This window comes from Chlamydotis macqueenii, chromosome 3 (assembly GCF_036417535.1).
Source record: "Chlamydotis macqueenii isolate bChlMac1 chromosome 3, bChlMac1.mat, whole genome shotgun sequence".
In the NCBI taxonomy this organism is placed as follows: Eukaryota; Metazoa; Chordata; class Aves; order Otidiformes; family Otididae; genus Chlamydotis; species Chlamydotis macqueenii.
Window position 1 is genome coordinate 54,290,849 of NC_141558.1, and position 24,511 is coordinate 54,315,359.

Here is a 24,511-nt window from a genome sequence, read left to right on the forward strand (position 1 = left end):
TGTATGGTGAAATATAATTCTGCATGAAAATTATTTTCATTAAAGTACTGTTAAAATCTGTTCCTTGGAAATGCACAAGATGTTTATCTTCAAAAAGTATACATCGAATAGTACACATTTGCTAGAAAAAAAAAAGAATTTTCATATACAACTCCATGATGTTACACAATAACCACAGACCAGATCCTCCTTGGAGATTTATTTCCGAAACGTACAAATAATACGGACTTTTGACAAGGGCATGTGTGATAGAACAAGGGGTAATTGCTTTAAACTGGAAGAGGGTAAATTTAGATTGGAGATAAGGAAGAAATTCTTTGCTATGAGGGTGGTGAGGGACTGGAGCAGGTTGCCAAGGGAAACTGTGGATGCCTGTGTTGGTTTTGTTTAGTGAGGGGGGCTATGGCAGCAGCTTCTGTAAGAAGCTGCTAGAAGTTCCCCTTTTGTCCAGTGGACTCAGCTGGGCCTAGGGTGGACCCACCACTGGCCAGGGCCAAGCCAATTGGTAGCAGAATGTGCCCTGATAACGCCTTTGTGATAACATATTTAAGAAGGGGAAACACAAAACAAAACAAAAACAAAGAGAAGAGGATGTGAAGAAGCAGAAGCGGGGGCAGAGAGGGGGAGGCGCGAGCCTCGTGGGCCCTGCAGGCCTCACCCTCTGGCCTCCCGCCAGGCAGCCGACTGGGCCCAACTCGGCCCAGCCTGGCTGCAAGAAGTGGAGAGGAGATGAGAAGAGATCCTGAGAGGTGTCTGCCTGTCGATTGTGAAGAATTTCTTTTGAGAGGAGCAGCTGCAGACATCAAGGTCAGTGAAAAAGGACGGGGAGGAGTAATGCGGCTCCTGGCCAAGATTCCCCGGCAGCCTGTGGTGCAGCCCATGGTGAGGCAGGCTGTCCCCCTGCAGCCCATGGAGGTCCACAGAGGAGCAGAGATCCACCTGCAGCCTGTGGAAGACCCCACACCAGGGCAGGCAGATCCACAAAGGAGGCTGTGGCTCAAGAAGGGCCCAGTGGAGCAGCTGTTCTGGAGGGACTGCACCCCATGGAAAGAAGTGACCCACACCAGAGCAGTTTCATGAAGGACTGTAGCCCATGGGTGGGACCCCATGCTGGAGCAGGGAAGGAATCCCAAGAAGGAGCAGCGTAAAGCAACAGCGATGAACTGACTGTAAACCCCATTCCCTCTTCACCTCTTTGGCACTTGCCAGGGGGAGGAGGTAGAGATAATGTTAAGCCTGGGAAGAGGGAGGGGTGAGGGGAGGTTATCTTGTTCTCTTCCACGTTCTCCTGCTTTGGTTTTAATAATAAACAAATAGTTTTCCCCATGTCAAGTCTGTTTGATCCATAACAGTAACTTTAAGAATCTCTCCCTGCCCTTGTCTCAAACCTCATGTCTTTTTCCTTATATTATCTCTCCCTATTCCCTCGGAGGTTGGGAGGAGTGAGAGAGAGACTGCATATTTTGGTTCTGAGTGGGGCTAAACTACAACAACGCCCCATCCCTGGAAGTGTTCAAGTCCAGGCTGATGGGGCTTTGAGCCACCTGATCTAATGGAAGGTGTCCCTGCCTATGGCAGGGGGGTTGGAACTACATGATCTTTAAGGTCCCTTCAAACCCAAACCATTCTGTGATTCTATGGTTACACTCACAGCTGAACGATGCACCTTCTCTCAAGAGGCGTTCTGTTCCTCCATAGCATCTTCTCTGCAGTTGCACACCTGACCATGTCATGAAAGAGAATCTCAACATAGCTGTAGGTCTTCTACCCAACATTCTGAGCTTCCCTTACAATGCACAGTAAATACTTTATTTTTAAAATCATGGTTTACAATTGGAATGGAAAAGCCGCATTATAGGCTTTTTAATTTGGGGAGCGAAGTGTAGCAAAAAACCAACAGGTAGATGCTGAGTTCAGTTAAATTCAGGCTATTAAGGAAGCACAGAATCTCTATTTTGTGAGTAGTTAACCTTGGAACAGCTGTTAAAGGCTGTAATACATTATCCTTTACAGTAAATTCAAATTCAAACCTTTTATGATTTTATAAAAATAAACCCTAATTCAGAGTTTTGTGGGGTAAAACTGTCTACAGTAGTCTGCAAAGGCATAAAAATTTATTTGTAGACTGTATTAAGTCCAACAGCTGTTCCTGAACCATCAGTCCTTGAAATCAACTCAAAATTGTTTCAGTCCGTTCTTGCTTTATAAGTGGTAGCTGCCCTCTACAGTCTCTCCCTCTACCAGCCTACCTTAAAGATACATAAAGCTGCTCTAGATTCTCAGTTAAAAGCAAAGTTCATTTGGTTTTCTGTTCATGGCAATGGTAGTTTTAAAGTAAAAAGATGATAAGCTGAAATTTTTTCAGTCTTCTAAAAACCACTGCATTTCCATCAGCATACACACTTATTAAAAGCAAAATAGCAAAAACAAACAATCTCGACTAAGTGGAAAAGAAAAAAAAAAAGTTTCCATAGAGCTGGGGCTTTTCCCCTTTTCATAAATCACAAGCTTCCTCTAGCAAAATCTTGTGTTTCTCAGTGAAGAACCTTTTCCCAATATTCAGTCTGAACGTCCCCTGACACAGCTTGATGCCATTTCCTCATGTCCTGTAGCTGGTCACCAGAGAGGAAATGAGCAACTCCTCCTCCACTGCTCCCCTCGAGAAGTTATAGACTGTGATGAGGTCACCCCTCAGCCTTCTGTTCTTCAAGCTGAACAAACCAAGTGACCTCAGTTGCTCATCAAAAATCTTGCCCTCAAGATCTCTCATCATCTTGGTCACCCTCCTCTGGACACACTCTAATAGTCTGATGTCCTTCTTATACTGAGGTGCCCAAAACCAAAACTGCACTGTAGAATGGGACAATGTCCTCCCTCGACCAGCTAGCTATGCTGTGCTTGATGCAGCCCAGGACACGAGTGGCCCTTTTGGCTGCCAGCGCACACTGTTGACTCATATTCAACTTGCCATCAACCCAAATGCTCAGATCTCTTTCCACGGGGCTGCTCTCCAGCCTCTCATCCTCCAATTCGTACATACAGCCAGGATTAACCTGTCCTTATGCTGAAGTTTCTTTAAAAAAAAAAAAACAAAAAAAAAACAAACGAAAAACAGGTTTCAAAACAAGAACCACTCTCCTTTATTCATCTCTTCTGGCATCCCTTCTCCTTAAAGCTGTAATCTCTGGGCAGAAAGACAGGGCAGGCAGGGAGGGCCAGCAGAGGATGTCTGCAAGAGCCCAAAGGCTCATCACTCTTGCACGCGCTTTAACTTTGTTTCTCTGAGTCCTATTTCACAACCACATCTTCTCACTTGAGGAAATGTAACAGATTGCATTTCAAGGCCCATCAATGCAACTCCAAACCATACCAACAGAAGTGCTTGCTAACGCCACCAGGAACCTCCCTGTGACCTCCCCTGCAATCAAGGAGGGGAAGTCAGAGTAAGCAGAGCAAAGGCCAAAGCTTGAAGGACTTCCCCTGTTTTCTAGGGCCGATCAGACAGCTGATAGGATCACTGCTTCCTAAGCCTGAGGCTAGCTGGATCCTGTAACACAATCAATACTGATACAGACAGAAAAATAACAGGAGCAAAGAAAACAAAAAATAAAACCATTTTAGGCAAAATTTCATCCTATAACCTTACAATCTCAAAAACCTGAAAAGATGCAGCACCATTTTATGAATTCAAGACAAGATAAATAATGCTTGTGCTCCCTCTGTTGGCTCTGTCCTCAAAACACAGCTCGGCATCAATGCCTGCATGAATGAAGTTTCTGAATAGCCACAGTAACGCACATAGGGCCTCATCTGTTTCAAACATGAAACTTTGCCTTCATACAAAAAGGAGACATTGTATTTAATCACAATGAGGTGGAGAAAGCACTTGAGATGTGAAAAACGAAAAGCTGGGAGTTGTTTTGACCTAAATAAGAGTTTCTGAAACACTCATCCTAAACAATGTGTTTTGAGAAGTACATAAAAGATGATGAAGAGACACATCCCTAAATGAAAGAAAGTAGTAAATAAAGGTTACTCTGAAGAGATATTCAAATCCAAAAGGCACAGTGATCTGCATGCAAACCCCACAGACAGCACTGCTGGTGGCTGCAGCCAGCTATGTACCTCAAGTGTACAGGAAGGCCTGAACGAAGGGATGGACTTAGCTCCTCCACAGTACCCTGCTCTCGCTCCCCAAATCACCTGTATGCTCCTCAATCCCTGCCCAGCTGGCAGTGCCCCCGGCCCAGCCTCAGTAGCAAGCCAGTTCCCATCAGTTTAGCTTTGAGAGAACCCCTTGGGCTCCACTCTCTACCTGCGTAATTTCTCAACATCAAAATCTTCAAAAACTTAAAGACGAGGGTTTCTGTAGTAATAAGGGTAATGTAAAAGGGTGGCTAGCTGGAACAATGCCAGCCTTTTAGAGAGACCCTTAAGGATTAATATTAGTTTGGCCATATTAATTGAATTCCAGTTTTTTAAGGTAAAAAAAAAAAAGTAAATATCCAGATCACTACTAAAACCAAAATTGGATCTTGCAAACCTCTGAATTTGTCAGTCTTACCTTCAAAACACAATGGAATAAACAACAAAATTCGAGCACAATTCTTTGGAAATTACTTAATATATATTCAGGCTGGAGAAAACAGGTATTTGCACATACAGCTAGATTATCTCTGCTCAGACAATATCCTAGTCTAACCTTAAACTGACTTTCACACAAATCTGCCTATTGTAATCCACTTGGGATTTTTTTGGCAAGTCAAATTTACCCACACAGGTAAACCTGAACATTTAGATTTTAAATACTGCCTTCCTTCACAAGCTATCTTTTCCCATTTGGGTAAGAGCTGGAAGCAAAGATTGTGAATTGTCATGTTAGAAAGGGTTATCTGTCTCTTAAAACCATGTTTGATGTTTTCTATAAGATAATACTTGAAATATGACACACAAAACCTACACATTATTTAATTCAAATAAACCAGACTAGTTGACTACCATTAGTTGATTCTAATTAGTTAAAAAAAAAAGCAGTAATATCAAACTGAATTCATTTTTTAAGTCCTAGTCATAGTAATACTGAATATTCACCCTGCAGTATGCAGGAGTCGTTCCTCTTTCAGTGAACGCATAAATGCAACCTCTTCGTAAATCCATTCAGATCAAAATACATTCACATTCCCCCACAGCACTGTGACCAAAGATTCCCTCAAGAGCTACTGAAAATGTTATCTGATGAATCTCTTACTGTGTCCAGCTTCAGAAAAAAAAGATGCTAGTCTCATGTAGACCGGCATATTGAATCAGAGTAAACTGTAAGCAGCTGCCAGAAGAAAACTGTTGTCACCCAGGCAATACCAAAAAACAAGCAGCAGCATCCCCAATCAAAGTTTAAAAACACCATCACCTGGTTAAGAGGACCTGTTCCCTTTCCTATTTTATTAAAAACTGCTCGGTGTTATTCCTCGGGTATCACATAAAATGCCACATGATGGCAGCAAACATCAAGCCTTAGCCTTACCTGCACAGGCTGTTCACCTCCTGTTCTAAAGTCTTCAAGTTGCTGCACATGCCACGCAGCTACACCGTAGGTCTCCTCAGCAGTCCTGCACTCCAAGGGATTTGCACGTAACTGTTCCTTAAGCCACATTTGAGTCCTCACTGCCGGCTGTATGGGAGCTCCACTCACAGCCTGCTGTCCCAGAGTTGCGTATCTCTGTCCAAAAGCTTCACAACTGGCTGCCATAGGTTTGCTTTCAGGTAAGGCACTGTAGGTCAAGTCTAAGGCATGTCTCCTACTTGAGGAATCTGAAACAAAATCGTCTTTGTTGCATGTTTCAAACTTGTATTTGCAGTCCAGTAGAGAAGATTGTTTTCTCCCCATTTCTTTGTCCTCAATTTTCAGCAACTCCATGCTATCATGCAAACAACTTGGCCCATTTGTCCTTAGTTGTGGTGACACAGCTTTGTCTGTACTAGCCCTGGAGTCCACTGAATGACTACTACCATCTTGGCTGCAGCTGTTTGGTGAGCTGAGTTTAGACAAGGAGGACCATTTTCTTACAGGTCTTGCATCTTTCATGTCAAGAGAATTGTCCAGGGCACCCTGATTTCTGCCTCCTCCTGACCGTACAAAGCTTGTACTCCATTTTGAGCCATCAGACTTGAAAGCTTCCCTGTGTTTGGAAAGTGAAGAGCTGGAATTAGACGGCATCACATGGGCAGTGGGAATAGAAACCAGTGATCGGCTGGGCTTAAACGAGGATGTACCACTTGAAGTTGAATGATCTAGGAAGAGAGATTTATCATGTAAATAAGTGCAATACAGAACTCATTAAAATCAGTGCCCAGAGGACAAAACATCAAATTCAAGGTGAAATGCAGAAATAGAAGGAAACTAGTTTCTTGACAAAACAGGGTCCTCTGAACCACTCAAGATCATGAGAATGGAAACCTACTAAAATGGGAGATTTTCACATTTATTTTGCTCAGGTGCCATCATTACAAAAAAGACAACTGTACTAAGCAGTGGCAACAGCAGCTCCAGACACAGTTATCAGGCTGTGGGCAGAAGGCAGCGTTCATGCCCCAGGTGGCAGGCTGGATTTCTCCCCCACCCCACATAACTTTAAGTAGCTTCTATACAGGAAACAGTAGAACTAGCACAATTCAGGAGCCTCAGGACTGGTTCCTCTTCCATCACCCCTCTTCTCACTTTTTAAAGGCAAAACAATTCACTAAATGCGCTTTGTAAAATGGCAGTGCTGGAGATGAGCCATTTTAATGACAGCCTCTCGGACAGAACTACTCATCCCTTTCAGATGTCACTGATTTCAAACTACGTTTCCTCAGGTGACTTGCTAAAAACCAACATTCTGAAAAAGTTTATGTTCCATTTAGGTTTTGTGTTACTTACAGACCCAAATACAATACCACATAGAAACTGTGTGTAGCATAATTTATGACATCTATCCCAAGCTGAAATATCCAGAACAGATAAGTTAGTGAGGTGATATTCAGGAGAAGATGGAAGAGAAAAGATGAGAGGTAAAGGAGAAGTTGCTAGGGTCTGGCTGAGACCCCTCACCTGCCTGGCGACATATGCTTAGCATCACAGGCTGTGGGCAACCAGAAATAAACACCTAATCCTCTCATTAGAGGATCAGCTCCCACCAAGTCACGCGGATGCACCTTAGCAAGCTGATATTGCTCGTTAGGTTCACAGCAGATAGACAGAATGAAATTGCTCTAATTAAAAGATTGTTTTGGGGTCCTTTTTGCCAAGAGCAAGACAGATACACTCTTCTTATTTCTCCCATCCTAATCTAGGAGAACTTATTTCTTTCGGATTTGCCAGCTGGTACAAGAGTTCATAGTGGGACAAGTAAAAAGTAAACCAAAAATAAATCAATCAATTGCTCTAGAAGTACAACTGACATATCCCATCTGATGGCTACACTAGGTTAATGTGATTTGGTGAAGGCCAGAACACATTATTAATTGGGCACACTGCAAAGGATATATTTGACTCAAAATATCATGCCACAGATAGGAAAAATAGCTTCCGATAGTGCAACAACTTTTAAAAATGGCAGCACTACTTTTTTCTGTGTACCCAAATAAAGATGACATTACCTCCAACTCCCTATTTGGGGACAGACTCCTTCACTCCTTGCACTTGCAGCACAACACAAAATAATATAGTCCAAGAACCACACTCCTCATGAGAAAAATGCATTATAGCCCACAAAATAATAAACAATTCTTTGATCAATACCTGTTTATTGCATACTTGTCTTCTGTCTCCTAAACAAGCCAGGGCTCCTAAGAGGGTGGAAATTCTTACTGAAGCCTTCCTGTCGCCTAATGGGTCACCCTCCTGTTTCAAAGCTTAAGCTCACACATTGTCTGTTGCCTCTACCCAGCCACCTACACTCACAGCAGTTACAGAACATGGCTATGTTTAAGACTTGACAAAGCTATCAGAGTTGGCTGAAATGCTCCAACAGTTTAAGAGTTATTCATAGGGTGCTGATGGTGGCCACAAAACACACACAGGATGCTCACATTAAAGGAAGTGAAACAGAGAAGAATACTACCAGCTTGTTACCTGATGGATCATGTTGCTAATAAGTGTGAGGTACCATTTTTTACATGCAAGATGAAACATTTTCCCTCCTCCTTGCACTTCTTCCTTAAAAAATTCTATATTGCAGAGAGAAACATTTTCCTTGGCTTTTTTCTCTTGTCTTGATATTGCTCAAGAAGTGGGACATGTTAAAGCGGAATACAGAAGGCCACACAACCCATTTCAAGTGGAAGGAATCACAGTCCTCTGACCAAACGTATTTGTGCCCACACCTATCGCAGCAGTGGAGACAGTAAAATGGCACACTAAAAGTTCCCAGAATTGTGATATGCCCACCACATGTAACCACTTTGTGCCAGGTGCAGTCTCAGCTTCTCTCAGCTTTGCCTTCCTGTCTTCTCTTGCAGCACACTAGATGCTTGCATAGATAGCCACTACAAATCAGGTACATCTTACTACTCTGTGCAGCAGCTTCCAGCCCTGCTCTGCAATAGAGATACAGATACTTGGTCATCTCTGGTTGAAGACGTCAAAGCAACGACAAGAAGGTGAAAGAGGTGTATGACCTGATGGAGCTGGAGTCTCAAACATATACATTATGAGATGAAAAGCAGAGCGTTAGAGTTCTGCATTCTGGAAGTATTCAGCAGAAGAGCAGGGAGAGACTTCTGCTCTCCTCTGGAGAGCAGGGAAGAAAACACACAGTAGAAAAATGTACCTCTTCTTGTACAGGTACTCCTTAGCAAGAGGCTGCTGCCTTTGTAACACTCAAGTGAACTAACTTTTGTACTGTACCTTACCCAAAACCTGAATCTGACACAGGACAGTGTCAATCCTGAGAAGGAAGTAATCATAGGTTTTTTTTATACCCAGAGAAAATAGAGTATATTAGGATTCAAAAAGAACCGACTGTGGAGACCTATGCTTTATGCTATGCAGATTTCTATGAGTAGAAATGCCGCAATTGCAAGAGAAAGTTAAGAGAAGAAACTCTGTATGTGTTTATCTGTAAAAGTTAAACACAGGTCCATACAAAAAAAAATATAGTAGTATTTAATACAGCATTTTCTGCCTGAAACACTGACTTAATATCACCTACATGCAGTCTTCAAACTAGAATTAAACTCAATAATAATTAGAAGTATATGATCTTCTTCACTTGTTTCTATTTGAGTACAGACTTATTCATATGCAGTAGATTTTTATCCTTCCTTGTTCTACTCTAAATTTAAGCCCTGCATTAGATCTACATTTCTTTTCCTCACTTCCGATTCTAAACTCTTCAAGCAGATTTAAACTTGGAATGCCATTTACATCCAACTACTACTGATGGATGTCTCTGATAATTGGTCTCAAAGTGAAACAGAGTAATTTTGGCTTCAAGTTGTCCTAATTAGTCTTCCCATTAATGCTCACTGAAACAGATGAGAAAATTCACACCACTTCTTAGAGCATATTGCTTCAGTCTGCCTTGACTGCAGGCTCCGCTGGAAAGAGCGCCAGACTGTATTCTGAAATACCTCCTCACAACACAAAAAGCAGGAAATCCAGAAATTTCACTGAAAGAAAGAGAGAATCCAGAAAGCACCACGGAACTTAAGACATTACTTCTTCTCCAGTCACAGAAATAAGCTCCATCTGGCCAAATCCAGACAAAGACTACTTTATCTAAGCAGCAGATTTTTCATTTCCATACAGTCAGGTGCAAGCAAACATCTCAGTCAGAACTAAAAGTGCTGTCTTCCCAGCATTACTCATGTTTTCACTTCATTGAGCTAGTATTTATTTGAAGATTACAAACACTCTTAAACATGGCTTGTATGTCTCCAGAGTCTTTCAATGCTTAAGATTGCTCTCATTAATGAAAATTTAAAGAGGTAGGAGAAAAAAAAAATATAGCTAGTTGCTACTAGTTTTTCTTTGAAAGTTATGTGGCAAATTTTGCTTTTCAACTATCCTAATAACTTTTTTCATGCCCACTACAAAGGTCCTTAAAGGACTTGCCTAATAGGTATTTTAATACTTGATCCAATACTTCCCAAACACATAAAGAAGAGAATGGGAAAAAATATATTTTAAGAACATGTTACAAAATTTCTACCACATAATAGCAACAGATGGAATAGAAAATGAAGATCATTTCATACGGCTTTCTTACCATCTTGTGTTACACTTCTGAACTATTTAATTACTGCATATCTGGCACAGAAAATAACATAACAGAAGTAATTTTGATCTCACTAGAAACCTGATCACAGGAATTTTGTTTAAATGGGAGACAGCACGGTGAAGACTTCTTTTTTTTCTGAAAAAGGAGAAGAAAGAAGCTCTCCAACATAAAGTTAATGAACGCCTCCTTCTCATTTACATCCTCCTGGGATCACTAGTGCCAACTATATTCATCATAAGTAGAAGAAAAATCTCTGAAACCATTTCTCAGGCCAGATACACAACACAATCATGCAGGTACTTAAAATCCTTATGTCGTCCAGCAGTCAGTCATCATACACAAGGGACAGAGAAAAGCTCACTGTAACTCTGAACAACTTTAGTTGCAAAGTGAAACTAGTGCTTTAAGAACCCCCACCTACAAGATGTACTTCTGTATGTGATGATTTCTTCACTGCTTCAAATAAGACATTATCAACAACAGCAGAGCAATCAGCTAATTCAGTTACCCAATACTAGGCAAAACCAAAATGCACATGATGCAAATGTTTATGGGATGGATGCGTATCTAATGTCACTGAAAACAGAGAACCTTCCTTGTGTGAAAGGACTTTGAAATTTGATATTTTATCCAGGCTATAATTAGAAAGCCCTGACCATAGAGTACACCAGTATTAAAGCCAGCTGACCTTCTCTTTCTGCCCTCCCCTCTCACCTCCCAAAACACTGACATAGATTACCCCAATCCAGGAAAATAAACTGAATTATTCTTATTAACAGAGCAGAAGATAAACAGGCGAAGTCAAGCCTCTATTATACAAATTGAAGGTCTTGAATCTGGCTGTGGTTTAGTGTACAAAGGTTCTTACATTTGTTATACAATGTTGGTTCTTCTGAATGCTTCTCTGAACTGTTCTGTAACTGGAACCACAAGCAATTCCAGTGTCCAAAACATGAAGGGACCATGAGTCTTCACTCTACCATCCAAGCATGTGGCTGCCTCCCAGAACTCTCCTCCAAAACAGCTGCTTTCAACAACAGAAGTGTCTAACTCTCCCGAGAGTTGGTCGAAAAAACAAAAGACCATGGGATGATGTGCCATGACAGCACTATTTATGCTACACATGTGTTCCCCCCTACCTACCTACTTACAAATTGGACTACCCTTAACGCAGCATAGATAACCAGATGAGCCAACCGAGAAATTTCAGAATGGACTGGCAGAAGGCCAGCCCTAGCAAAAAGCCCTGAAGAGACTGACTCATCAACCTCTGGAAGTAAAAGCATGCCTTTCCAGGATGCAGTAGCAGTCATAGGAATAGTTTGGGTTTAGTTAATTTGCTTTGGTTGTCAGTTGGTTCGGGTTTGGTTTTTTGTGTGTTTGTTTTGGTTGCGTTTTTTTATGGGAGAGAAACCATTGTCATTCTCTTTACAAGCTCTGTTCACATTATTTCAAGTTTACGATGTTAAAAAAAATGAGAGGTGAATGAATGGAGAAAATCTCTGCAAATAAATCTCTTCCAAAGAATAAATAAATACAAGCATGCATCATATTTCTATGACCAGAAATAGAAGCTATATCAGAAATTGAAGCACTGCAGAAAGAGATCTGTTCAGATGTTAAAAACTTCTATACAAGAAAGTGGGCCCCAAATCCTCAAAAAATTCCTAAATATTATTTGTTTACAAAGTGCTGTGTTTGCACAGCAAGAAACCAAACCAGAAGAATAGCCAACAAAAAACTTAGAGACAAAATATAATTTAATACTAACTAATACATACTGATTTAAGATAAGACAATGTTAAATACTAAAATACTGCCACTAAATTGAGTTGCCTGTGTCACATCTGTGCCTTCAAAGCAAAAACAGATATGTGGTGTTTAGAAGCAAGTTCAATTAACATTATCTGGAAGAAAGAAGTAAGTTCACCGGCTTCCAGCATCAACAGTTACCATACTGGCAGTGTGGGTCAGAACTCTTTTACATAAGAACTGGACAGCAAACTTCAACTCAGTTCTACTTTGTTTCAAAATTTTCTGTTATTTACTGTGTTGCATACCAAAATAACACAAGTTGTGCCTACAAACTTGCTAGTTTTAGAAGGTGAAGTGATTTAAAACCTACATGGTTCACAAAAAAGTATGAACAGTACAACTCTGTATAATACAAATGCAAACTTAAGAGGTTGCAGTGAGATAGAATTTTCAAACACTGAAGCAATTCTGTTGCTTTTATTACCTCCCTTCCAACAGCATCATCTCAGAGTAAGATGCGTGATGAAATACTGGTAAAGCTATTACTCCTGAGCAATGTTACTGTAGAGTGATGGAAGAAGGAATAAATGGTACGTCAGCCTCACAAGCCTCCTATAACCTACAGATATGAAAAACACTACAAGAGGAGTTTGAAAGATTTTTAGTAAATTGAGCAGAAAGCAGTGTTGGCAAGAGTGAAAGCTGCACACAGAAGCGCCAATGTAGCATACACACTCATCCAAGCAAGGAAACGCAGAGGTAACACTGAGTTCCAGCAAACAATAAACAGCTTCTCAGACAACCTTGCAAACAAAAGAACACTACATACATGTGAAAATACTTCTAAAGGAAGCTTGCCTAACATATCCCATCTAACTTATTACAAACTGGCCATCTGGTATCACAGAATCATAGAATGGTTAGGTTTGGAAGGAACCTTTAAAGGTCATCTAGTCCAACTCCTTTGCAAGGAGCAGAGACCTCTTCCACTAGATCAGGTTGCTCAGAGCCCCGTCCAACCTGGCCTTGAATGTTTCCAGGGATGCAGCACCTACCTCTCTGGGCAATCTCTTCCAGTGTTCCATATTTTAAAGCCATTACTCCTCGTCCTTTCACAACAGGCCCTGATCATCTTCATTATCCCCCTCCACAGTTAATGACTTCCAGCAAAGTCACCTTCTTCTTTGTTTGCCAGAGAGGTGATAAGGTAGCAACAAGCCTACTTAGTGTAAAAATTGAGGATAACACTCTCAAATTTTAAAAAAATGGGGAGTGGGAAACAAGTATGTTCTAACGTTTGGTTAATGAAACTTAACACAGATAACTGATTGCCACAGAACAAGGGATAATAATACTTTTTTTACTCATAATGAAAGTCATTTACTTATATTTCCCTATTTTCATACTATTTAAGTCCTGTTTTCAGCCTGCCACATAAAAGGTTGTCTTGCTCCACTCGGATTCACCTGTTTCCCCAGCACACAGTACTGACAAGGAATATGCCCTATAAAAGGGGCATATTCAGTTATAGTAGGTAGGGCACTGAAATACTCATTCAGTTACAGTAGATAGGGTACTGAAAATCTCATTCAGAAGTCTGTTTTTTGACCAAGTTGCATTAGGACACAGCAGGCACTCTCCAGTTTTGATTTATTTAAGTAGTGCTGTCCCATGCTTGAGAAATCATCACTGTACACCAAGTTTCCATCACACCTGAGATGGCAGACTTGCCAAAAACCTCATTAGCGAAGTTTTTAGATTCCAGCAACAAGGATAAGCAATTAAATGAAACACCGGACCACATGGAAGGACAGTATTTTAATATGATCTTATCTTAGCACCATGATTCAATCACTGCATTCCAGTGGCCATTTCAAGAGCCAAAATTCCTAATTCCATCACTTAAGTTAAATGACAAGAGGCAATGTGAATATCTTCCCACAGAATTGCACATGGGTGATCAAACCAGAATCAGTGTCAAAATGAAGTACAAAATAGAGATTACAAATCTGCTTTTTTGAAGACCGTAGATTACCAGTTTAAAAATCACTACAAAGGAAAGAGACAGGCTCAACAGAAAGCGTTTGCTTCCTCCTATGATCTATTGCAGACAGGTTTGACCTTAAAGTTCCCAACAGTAACCAACGTTATAAGGTAGAATGACCTTTCATCCAAATCATCCTCCATTAAAAATTAATACACATTCCCTTGAAATACATAGCTAATTTTTTTTTTCTTTTGTGCAAGAAGGTATCAGGTAAAGTGATCCACATTCTACTTTAGAAAAATATAAAATAAAATAAAGAGTTCCTTTAAACTACCTGTTTGGCAGTATCAAGTCTCACAACTCTCAAATAATAAAAACTGTACAGTGTATTTCAACAAATAAAGCTTAACAAAAATTTCTAATAACATTTTGTGCTTTTCAACAGCTGACTTCAGGGAGAATGTAACAGTTTTTGATAGGTGAAAACAAATACACACTCCACACACAAACAAAAAAAAAAAGTCAAAAGCACATGAGTGGTACAGAAAATCTCCTGGGACTTTCTGTGGTAAACCTGAAGTTTTAACAGGCATTAGGTATACACCTGCAGAGAGAAAAAAAAGAGAAGAAAACCCCCAAGCCCCCAACGTAATACATACACACCAAGTACGGCCAACCTGTTAAACAGATCCTAACATAACTGATATTTTAAGATTTAATACAAAACAGTACTGCCTACTAATATTTCTCTGAACTGACAATTTGCCTAGCAATATCTAGGCTAGTAATACTCATATGGGGAATCCACAACTCCAGAAGAGAAGCATCTTCAAATAAATTTAATAACTTCCTACTTTTGAGCCAGATCTGGGTCAAATCAGCTTGCTCACATGAAGATATTGAGAAGATAATTTAACAGGGGACCGTAAAGAGCAGCAGCACTGTACAGAAGTGGGATCCTGCCACTCCAAAATGAAGTCAGGTATCAGCCCTGTGCAATGAAGTAGCACACGGTTCAAATATGTTTTACAGGAAAAGATTACTCAGCAGAGAGAAATAATTACAGCCAACTGCTACAAGATTCTGTTCTCAATTATTTCCAGATGCCAATGTTAGAGAAAAGCAAAAGTACATATTCTTTAAAAGCACGAGGTAAATACAGTACTATGAGGTACTTAACTGAAGTAGAAAAGATTTCACAGACCATATTTGACCAGAAAATTCAAAGTAAACAGCAGGTAAGCCCAAGAGCAAATTTTTACTCTGTATCAGTCACTGGAAACAAGTTATTTATAACTACTATTGGCCCAACCCTGCAATGGCCATTCAAAAAATGAAAACTGGGTTTCTCAATCAGATTTGTCTGCTAAATTAATCTACAAGGACAAAGGCTAACCTAACTTACATAAAATCTCTTTAGATGAGAAAACAGAGCAAGTTAATATGGAAGTATGTCTTAAAAGAATGAACTAGTTTTACCAGAATCCGTTCTGATTCATCCATTTTGCCTCCTTAACCCAAGGACATCACATCCACAGTCAAATACAACTGTGATTTCTAGAAACACAACACAATAAAGGATGCTCTGAACAACCATTTTCAAAGCTAAATTTTCACAATAGTGACTGCCACATACACAAAGAGATACCCCATCCTCAATGCTTTCTTTTTGTGCACACCTCTGCCTACCAGCTCTTCAGCACTCAGCTTTGGTGCTGTTGTTACTGTTGTACACGTACAGTAGCTGATACAGAACTGTGCTAAAGGATGCTCATAAGCTGCTCTATGAGTACATGTGAGCAACATGCAACTGGCCACCACAAACAGTAAACTATATTACATATAAAGTGTGGATGGTCTATGTAAAAGAGCAGAAACTGAACAAAAGAGAAATTTTGTACCCCATAGTATCTTTCTTCTCCAGCAATCTGGAGCTATTTTTAAGATACAGTTGTATAACTAAGTAGAACGATTTTTAGATTAACAGCGTCTATTCCCCCCACCCCCCCCAGATAAGAGGATAAAGTAATATTCCAGAAGAGCAGTCACATAATCAGGCAACTTTATTTTGCTGTAATAAAAGTACGAGTGAAAACATAAAATGCCACAGGGATTTTTTTTTTTCCCTTTGTGGTTGGTTGTTTCTTTTTTTCAAAAAAATCTAGATCTTAACTTGCATCTGCCTTTTTATGAAGGTCATCTACAGCTTCCAATTCCATTTTCCAACAACAAGCACTTAACAGCGAAGACATTCAGAAATCAAATATCCCCCTAGGACCTTCATTAAAGTAATGGCTAAAGGAAAAAAAAAAAAAAAATACTACGGATGTCACAATATATCTGTCCTTCTTCCTTTCTGAATCTGCAAGATACTCATGCCACAAATACAATCTACTTCAACAGCCACCGGATATCCCTCTTGCTGCCATTACTTCTTCATCCCCAGCCAGGGATGACTCCAAAAAAAACCACCCTGAAGTAACTTGGCACATAAGAACAGAAATCCACCTCTGCCCTCCAGAGAGAGAAAATCCTAGCTATTTATGCTCTCTGTAACAGAACATCCAGTAGCAGGAATATACCTAGCCCTCTACACTCCTATACCAAGACAGATAGAAGTTCTACTTTCTCAGGCTTATTTGCATTATCCCAACACTCTAACTTAGGCCAGGTGCCATCTCCAACAACAGCCCTTCCAGATTAGCTAGGCTGATGCCTTTCAGAAGTAAACCACCTCATCAAAGACACAAAGGGAAAAGGTGATGCATGTGATCAGAGACTCACACAAGGAGACCAGAGTGAAACCCGAAGGTTCTCACAGAGCACTGTCATTCCACGCAGTTAAAACTTCGTTGTTGACAAAGGTGTGTATCAATCCCCTAAACTTTATTCATAAGCATAGGCAGAAAAACAGCCTACACATTAATGTCAAGTAACATGAGAAGGTTAAATCCCACTTTCAACTTCCAAGGAGACTGGAGATCCTTGGCTACATTTTTAAGATCATTATCCATTACTGAAGTTTAATCCCTGCGCCTACTAAGACAGTTTTTAGCTTTAAAATATCATATTTAGGTTCACCTGGTACCTGTTCTGTTCACCATTAAGCAGTGCATCTCTTATCTTGGTTCACAAGCAAACCAAGAATAGCTCTTTAACAGGAGCAGCTGCTTTCAGCTTTATGCCAGGCTACACAGGTGTGGAAGAGAGGACACACCTTCATCTTCACTTTGTCTCTGAACCTCATTTCCTCTACTGATTTCCCCCAGCTGAGCCTTACACACAGTAGCCCTCCTCCCAGTTTAGCTCTGCATTCTCACTTTGGCAGCTCTAGTCCAAACTCATAGAATAGAATAATTTAGGTTGGAAAAAGACCCTTAAGATCATCAAGTCCAACCATTAACCTAACACTGCCAAGTCCATCACTAAACCATGTCCCTAAGTGCCACGTATACACGTCTTTTTAAATACCTCCAGGGATGAAAGCTCAACCACCTCCCTGGGCAGTCTGTTCCAATGCTTGAATATCCTTTAACGGGTGACTCTTCCAAGTATCACACAGGTTTCCATACAATAAAAGCACATGTGTATGAGCTTTTACCCAGATGGAAAAAGAAACCCTTTCATAGGCAGAAGCAGGTGCTATAAGCAGCCAGAGCAGTGAGGCTGCCATGGGTCCAGTGAGGCAGGAGGATACTGCTTGACGGCTTTCACCCTGCTTCATAGCAAGACTGTCTCTGTCTATCTCCTTCTTTCTGCTGCAGACGAAGGTCAAGCCAGGTCACCAAATACAGCCAGCTTGCTGCAGCACCGCCACTGCTACATACCACTTGGAAGTGGTTAATGCACCACAAGCAATTTACTTAACACACTTTGGGAATGCCTGCATCAAGCAGTAATCCCTTCCAAGGGCCAGGAATCATCCCTAAGAATCCCAAAAAATTCAACTGCTGCCTCAAGAAAAATTCAGCTCACTGGGGAGGTCTCTTCCCTTCAGATGCTGATCTCCAAACAGTAACAAAATAATTTGTTAACAGCAGCTTATATTCAACTGGAATAGGTCTGCTGAGGACCTAGCAGTCTTGATTTATGTAATTACTTACCAAGACTTGGGAAAAAGCAAGATATTTTAAAAAACCAAACAAACCATAAAATAAATACACAAAAAAGCAAAATATAATATTGCAGAAGTAGATCTAGCTCTTTACTTTCTAACTTTTGGCATTCTTAGCTTTGTAACTGTACATTTCATTTACTATACAAGACCCTCTCCTTCCATTAATGTTTCTTGGACACTTTAGGTCTTTGACAACACATCAACAGCCTACTCGCCATGTAGGTCACCATCTGGAACCCAGCTCAGGTCACAGAGGATTAACCTTAAATTGGATTTGGGCACAGCTCTAGATCCTACAGAAGTCGTCACTTTTTATACTTCAGAAATTAAGCATCATTATCCTTACCTTCCCAAACGAAGAACAGGAGGCAAAGTGTAACAATGTCATTTAGTAAACCTTACCTGCTTCCTCTCACTGCTCTCTACACTGAGCAAAATACTGGCTACCCTAGTACTATACATGTATTTTAAACTTCACAAATTCAAGCAGAACAAAAAGAAGGAATAGACTGGCGGAAATGAGGGTAAGACTCACCTGAAATTCTCATAGCAACCAAAAACCTGATACTTGCCAAAGGAATTATGATATTCCTATTACTAAGTGAAACATTTCTGAAAGCAACAGCAGCAAGAAGATATAGAAGAGTTGCTGAATTCCATCCTACAACACTGATTACAATACAATAAACAGATGTGGGAAAACCTGAGTTTTACTGTATCTTTTTTCCTGCATCATCTGACTTTCACTAATTTGACTCTAGCTTCTAGTATTTTCTTTTTTCAGACACACCTGTGAAGCCATGATACTAAGACTGATAACAACTGAGTGTTGTTCCATTTCTAATACACAACTTCTCTACAGCATGAAACAAAGGAGAGGGATTCACATTTCTGTAACGCCCATAAACAACCCTCCCTCCACAACCTCCACCTTCTCCACACACGCTCTGAGGACTTAATTCTGCGTTTTTTGGAGGACAGTTGATAGTCTGAGCAAATGTGAATAATACACTGGTAAAATTAGCAGTGTTAATTCAGAAGCTATATTTAGAACTAAATCTCACACTCTTAGGAGGATTTCTGTACTGTAAAATACAAGCCTCTCCTCCAGAAGAGAACTATACTTCCTTATATGTCCACCATCAAAGAAGCCACAAAAGACAATTTTAAGGGGTGGAGAAAAAAAACCAAACCTCATGCATGTTACCATGTGAGTAAAGTTACTCTGAGATTTTCCCGGATTATATACGCAGATCTTAATACTTACCAGTGTTCCTTCACCTGCTAGCAGTCTGTCTCTAAAGTAATGTTTGTTACATACTGTTCATCTGAACCTGTACGTCACTTTTTTAACAAATATTCTGAAAATTGAAGGCCATCTGGGTCCTTTGAAAAGGCTGTCTGAAGGTTCAGATTTTAACTATAACCTTAGCTTAAACAGATACCATATTAGGAGAGAACTGCATAATGCCCAGTACAGTCTTTTATCCCAGCTTTTCCTAATGAAAATATTTAGCTGTTTCAGCAGTTTATTACTTCTCCATTCTTTCACTGGCAATTCATTTCTAAAAAAGTTACTGTTTTTCTCCCCACTGCCTGTGCCAGAGAAAAGACAGAGTTTAATGCCCTGACATTATCACGACTTAGAAAATTGTATGAGTTAGTACACTAATTAAATGAAAGTGACAAATCCAACTAAATCATAATAGTAAGAAAATGTCAGTCATTAATTATGATAAATTCTTTAAAAGAATGTTTCTCATCCTGAAAGCCCCAAAGTTCATCTGCCAACTTATATACATGTCAGGCACCATTTGGTCCACCAAATCCATCCTCCCTGGTATGAAACACAACACATGCTACAAATGATATTAACAGTCTCAGATTAAGACTTGATCCACTGTGGAGAACAGAACTGTAATGGAACTCCAACTTGCGTATTTGAGATAATTTCTGTAGTCATTCAAGATAAAACATGCTACAGCATTCAATACAAAAAGACAGACCCCCTTCCTTTGGGGCTTGATCACCGTAATGCTAAAAATTAGTTTGGCATTTCAATTCCCAACAGCACGGTTTACCTAGCACCTAAATGGGATGCTGATTCAATGCCAGCGTGCCTCCCTGAGTACCCACTGAATCTCCATCATTACTGAGGGAATGCTGAAGCCTTCATCTTTAAACAAAGCATATCATATGATGTAAGAATTGCAGAGTTAAATGCTGCTACCTGTAGTGCTATGCAGTCTTCTGAGCACTAACTCCTAGACAATATTAAAACAGAAGAGGGATTCACTGTTTACAAACAACAAGCTTTATCACAATCAGAATTAACATTTTCCTTCAAAGAGCCTGCTGATCACTTCTCTCTGTGCCCCAAGAAAATCAGAAGACAGTCAGTTTTTACATCCATCTTGTTTTCTGACATGCACAGTTATGAGTACAGAGCCAGAGGTGGGAGAACAGAGAATGTTTCAATCGCTGCCTTTGATAATGGAAAGAATTTCATGTTTATAAATTTATTTCCAGTTGTTGGCTCATATATTTGGATATTTATAGTACTCATCATTATGGTATCCAAGCACATTAGTAGTGCTTTGACTCATGCAAAACAATACAAAACTTTTTTCTTCTCCGCTCTCCAATCCATTAAGAAACACCTCAGTTGTGGTATTCCCAGCACAACATGTACCAGAAATTAAAAATAGAACTCTTTAAAAGCTAGACTCAATTTCAGATTGTACTTTTTGATATAACAAGCAGGGAATATACAAGCTTGATAAAACAAGCAGTATATCATAAAAGCTGGTGCAGGAGAAAACAGCTTACCAGGACCTGCTCTCTGGCTCTGAAATAAAGTCAGCTCCATAACGACTAGTTCAGAGACTCTGCATTGTCTACTTACAGCAATTATTTAAATTAAAAAAAAATTGTCTAATTATGTTAATAATTGAAGTCATCTTTCACCCCAGAGAAACACTAGAGAGCCATTTTGCGCAATGCAGTATCAAATATGTTCTCCAGCGTTACCTAATAGTACCAGTAAATCCCTAACATAGCAAATTGTAACAGCATTCAGCCCACATCCAAGCTACCAGGATGAAATCTGAAACTCTGCAAGGCATAGCAATTTTAGAGCTTCACATCACCACTCAAGTGGTAGAAGGCTATTAATGCACTTCAGCTTTAGAAGAGAGGTTAACACAAATGATTTTTGGTAAGTCAAAACTAGCATGCTTTACATTCCATAAAATATTTTTATAATCAACCATTGCTAAATTCCCTGTCGCATCCTGGACTAGCACTTACAGGTAGATTAGCCACAACTACAATATTGAAATGATGGTGCAGTGGAAACAGAACTGTATCAGTAACGTAACTATAAACACTGAACACAAGAACAGCTTCTTAACAGAGACCCCAAATATTTTTTATCCTGTCTTTCTGTACTTTAGACTTTTTAGATTTTAGTTTATATTCTCACTCGTTACAGGCCAAAAAGACTAATGATGTTAGAAAAAGGAGCATGGCAACTATGTTGTACATATATACACACACATGAACTCTCATATAATGTGTATTAATTAAACTAGCTATATAAGCACATACAAAAGATAAAGTAACTGATTTAACTGGCCTCACACATCAGTAAATGGGGGGGGGCGGGGGTGTGTGTGTGTGTGTGTGTGTGTGGAATAATAGTCCATGCTTTTTTAAGTCTGACATATGACTTCTCAAACACAGAACTCCATTGCATGCATCATGCTCTCCATCAAGTTCCACACCTACCTCCCAACAGCTGGAATAATACCCACCCATGTAAGCAACAATCTAATTAATGTTCTTCAACTTTTACAGTAAATTAAGGGTATACTACTCCCATGGGAGAACAGTACTCCCAGATATATATAAACAAGAGCTCTTGGCAGTAAGTCACATGGTTTATGTTTAAAGTAAATATTCAAACACATTCATAATATTCCTACCTACTCTCAAATTCCTATTTCATCCCAAAATTTCAGAAGTACTTATTTAAAAGCTTCTGAATTTTTCACATTCCTCATCTCCTTCCAAAATATTCCATCCCAATTTCCATAAAGGATTAAATACATTTTAATTTCTATTAAAAAATAAATTAAACTCATGGGTAAACACAAAACCTGCAACTCGTGCTATTCATTCACTATATCTACATACATACCACATCTTCGTATCCTGCAAAACTTTGATGGTATCACTTACTGCGGTTAGTCTCAACATGTAGGAAAACAATGCAACTCTCCTAGACCTCATTTTACAAAGGAAAACAAGAAAAAAAAAATCAGCAAGAAAAGAAGCACAGAAGTATTACTGCACCATCTCAAAGATATTCTAAAAGCAGAAATCCCACCAGTATAAAAATCAAGGTCTGTTTCTTCTCTTATTTATATTACATATTATTCTTTTTAAACCAAAATATGATTCTCAAGACCCAAGTTTTACAAGAACTGGGCCATCAGAAGTTACAACAAAGACCATAAAAACAGGAAGTCTGGTCAGAACCAACCCTTCCCCACTTTCCTTTTTTTTAAAGGAACTGACACTGAAAGAATAGAAAAGTAACCAACTGGAGCAGTTGTGTACATAAAGTTAATCCAGCTGAGCATCTGTACTGAAGTCCTCTACCACAGTCCCCTCAGCATCAGGCAGTACAACCAACTGAATATCTGGCGGAGGTGAGAGATTTCATGGAAAGATCTGAATGTGGAAAGCAAACCTATCCTGTGGATGACATCGAGTCAGATTTGCTCTCCCTCTCTTCTCCCTCAACTTCGTGAAGAGAGGGGAGATGAGGCAGTAACGAGACCTGACCAGGAATACTGAAGCTGGTGACATTCATGGAAGTTGCAAGGAGAGAGAAAGTAATATAAGATCAAATTCAGACCATGTGTCACAGGAACAGCACATTTCCAGTTCTACAGAAGTCATGAATCACTTCACTCAGGATTTTTTAGAAGCTATATTAGACAACAGATATCTGATCAACCTCCACAAAAAGTGCTACTGTTTTCTTCACAAGGGATTTTTTTTTTTGTCATGAGTATTTTTTCTCCTAGTCTAGGTAGGGCAAAAGAGTTGTCCTTCCACAAGCAGCATCATCCAGCAGAACAAACTTTACCAGCGTAACTTATAAAATTAAATTATTTCCAAGATCCTATGTCCATCAAACCTCCAAATAGCCTGGCCTTCCATACAGTTCCAATCCAGAATGATTCTTCATGGATCCATGACATCAGATTCACATAAGCATGAAAATAACCACGTTCTGGAGGCTAATCTTTATACTCTGAAGATAATAGCTTTTTTTTTTTTTTAATTCTCCTCCCAGATGGAAAGTAGCTACACTCTACACCAACAGAACTTGTTTATACATAAAAGTAGAAAGTCAAATAGCATTTAAACATCCTAATTCACAGCTCAGTACCTATGCAAGTTAATTTTAGATCGTGAAATTTAATCTACACAAACCACTAGCGTGCTTTACACACACATTTGGCACAGTAATATAGAAAGGCTGATTTTAAAATTATTGCTTTTAAGAATACAATTAAAACAAAGTTAAAGATTATTCATTACTAAAGAATCTTTTATCTGAAAAAAGAAAGAAAATTTCAGCACACGTTTTTTGAATTAATGGTCTCTACATTTTTTTAAACTAGATTTCTTTTGCCTATTAAGATTTCTTTAACACGTGAGGAGAACCACAACTGACGATTGTGGGTGCCCCAGTGAATCCACCTCCCTTCTATGCACTGTGAACGTTATTTTTAATTCACTTTTCAAGCTGACCTAATTAGAATTAAAACCTTGACATCACTCCCAATAGCAAAGTATGAGCACATAGGAATAGCTGATGCAGTGAGAAAGAAAAGAGTACTTTGAATCGTATCACTTCTCAAAGGAAAAGCTTACTCCAAAAATGTCTCTCACCCAGTTAAAAAGTCAAGTGTCTGTTTCTTTAGAATTTGTGTATAAGATAAAACAATAAACTAAAATCCTGTCCAAAATATCTAGGTGCTCCTATGGTAAAACTTATAAATGGGAAAACTGAAAACCACTGAAACCACTTCATATAAAAAAATGCCATTGTTTAAATCAGACTAGAAAGATTGTTCTATTTTTGAACAATGCAAGATATTTTTAGTCTTTGACAGTGATAGGTTAACCTCTGATGGAAAAGGATGTGCCATTAAGAGGTTATCATAGTTCATACGATTTCAGAAACACACACAGGATGTTCAGTCTTCTGATTCACAGGTCAACATCAAGAACAAAATCATCCTGTATACTTAAGAATAGTAGCCCAAACATAGAGAGGCATACATTGTTCTTCAAAGCAACATATATCAAAAA

The 24,511-nt window shown here is 39.5% G+C and overlaps 1 protein-coding gene across 1 annotated transcript in view; it reads right to left on the bottom strand.

Moving 5' to 3' along the window:
* Window positions 1–24,511, bottom strand: part of CEP85L (centrosomal protein 85L) — a 123,395-nt gene that overhangs the window by 67,603 nt on the left and 31,281 nt on the right. The window contains exon 3 of the mRNA XM_086745173.1: window positions 5,522–6,288. Coding sequence (XP_086601299.1) covers window positions 5,522–6,288 — 767 coding nt within the window. The remainder of the gene's footprint in view (window positions 1–5,521; window positions 6,289–24,511) is intronic.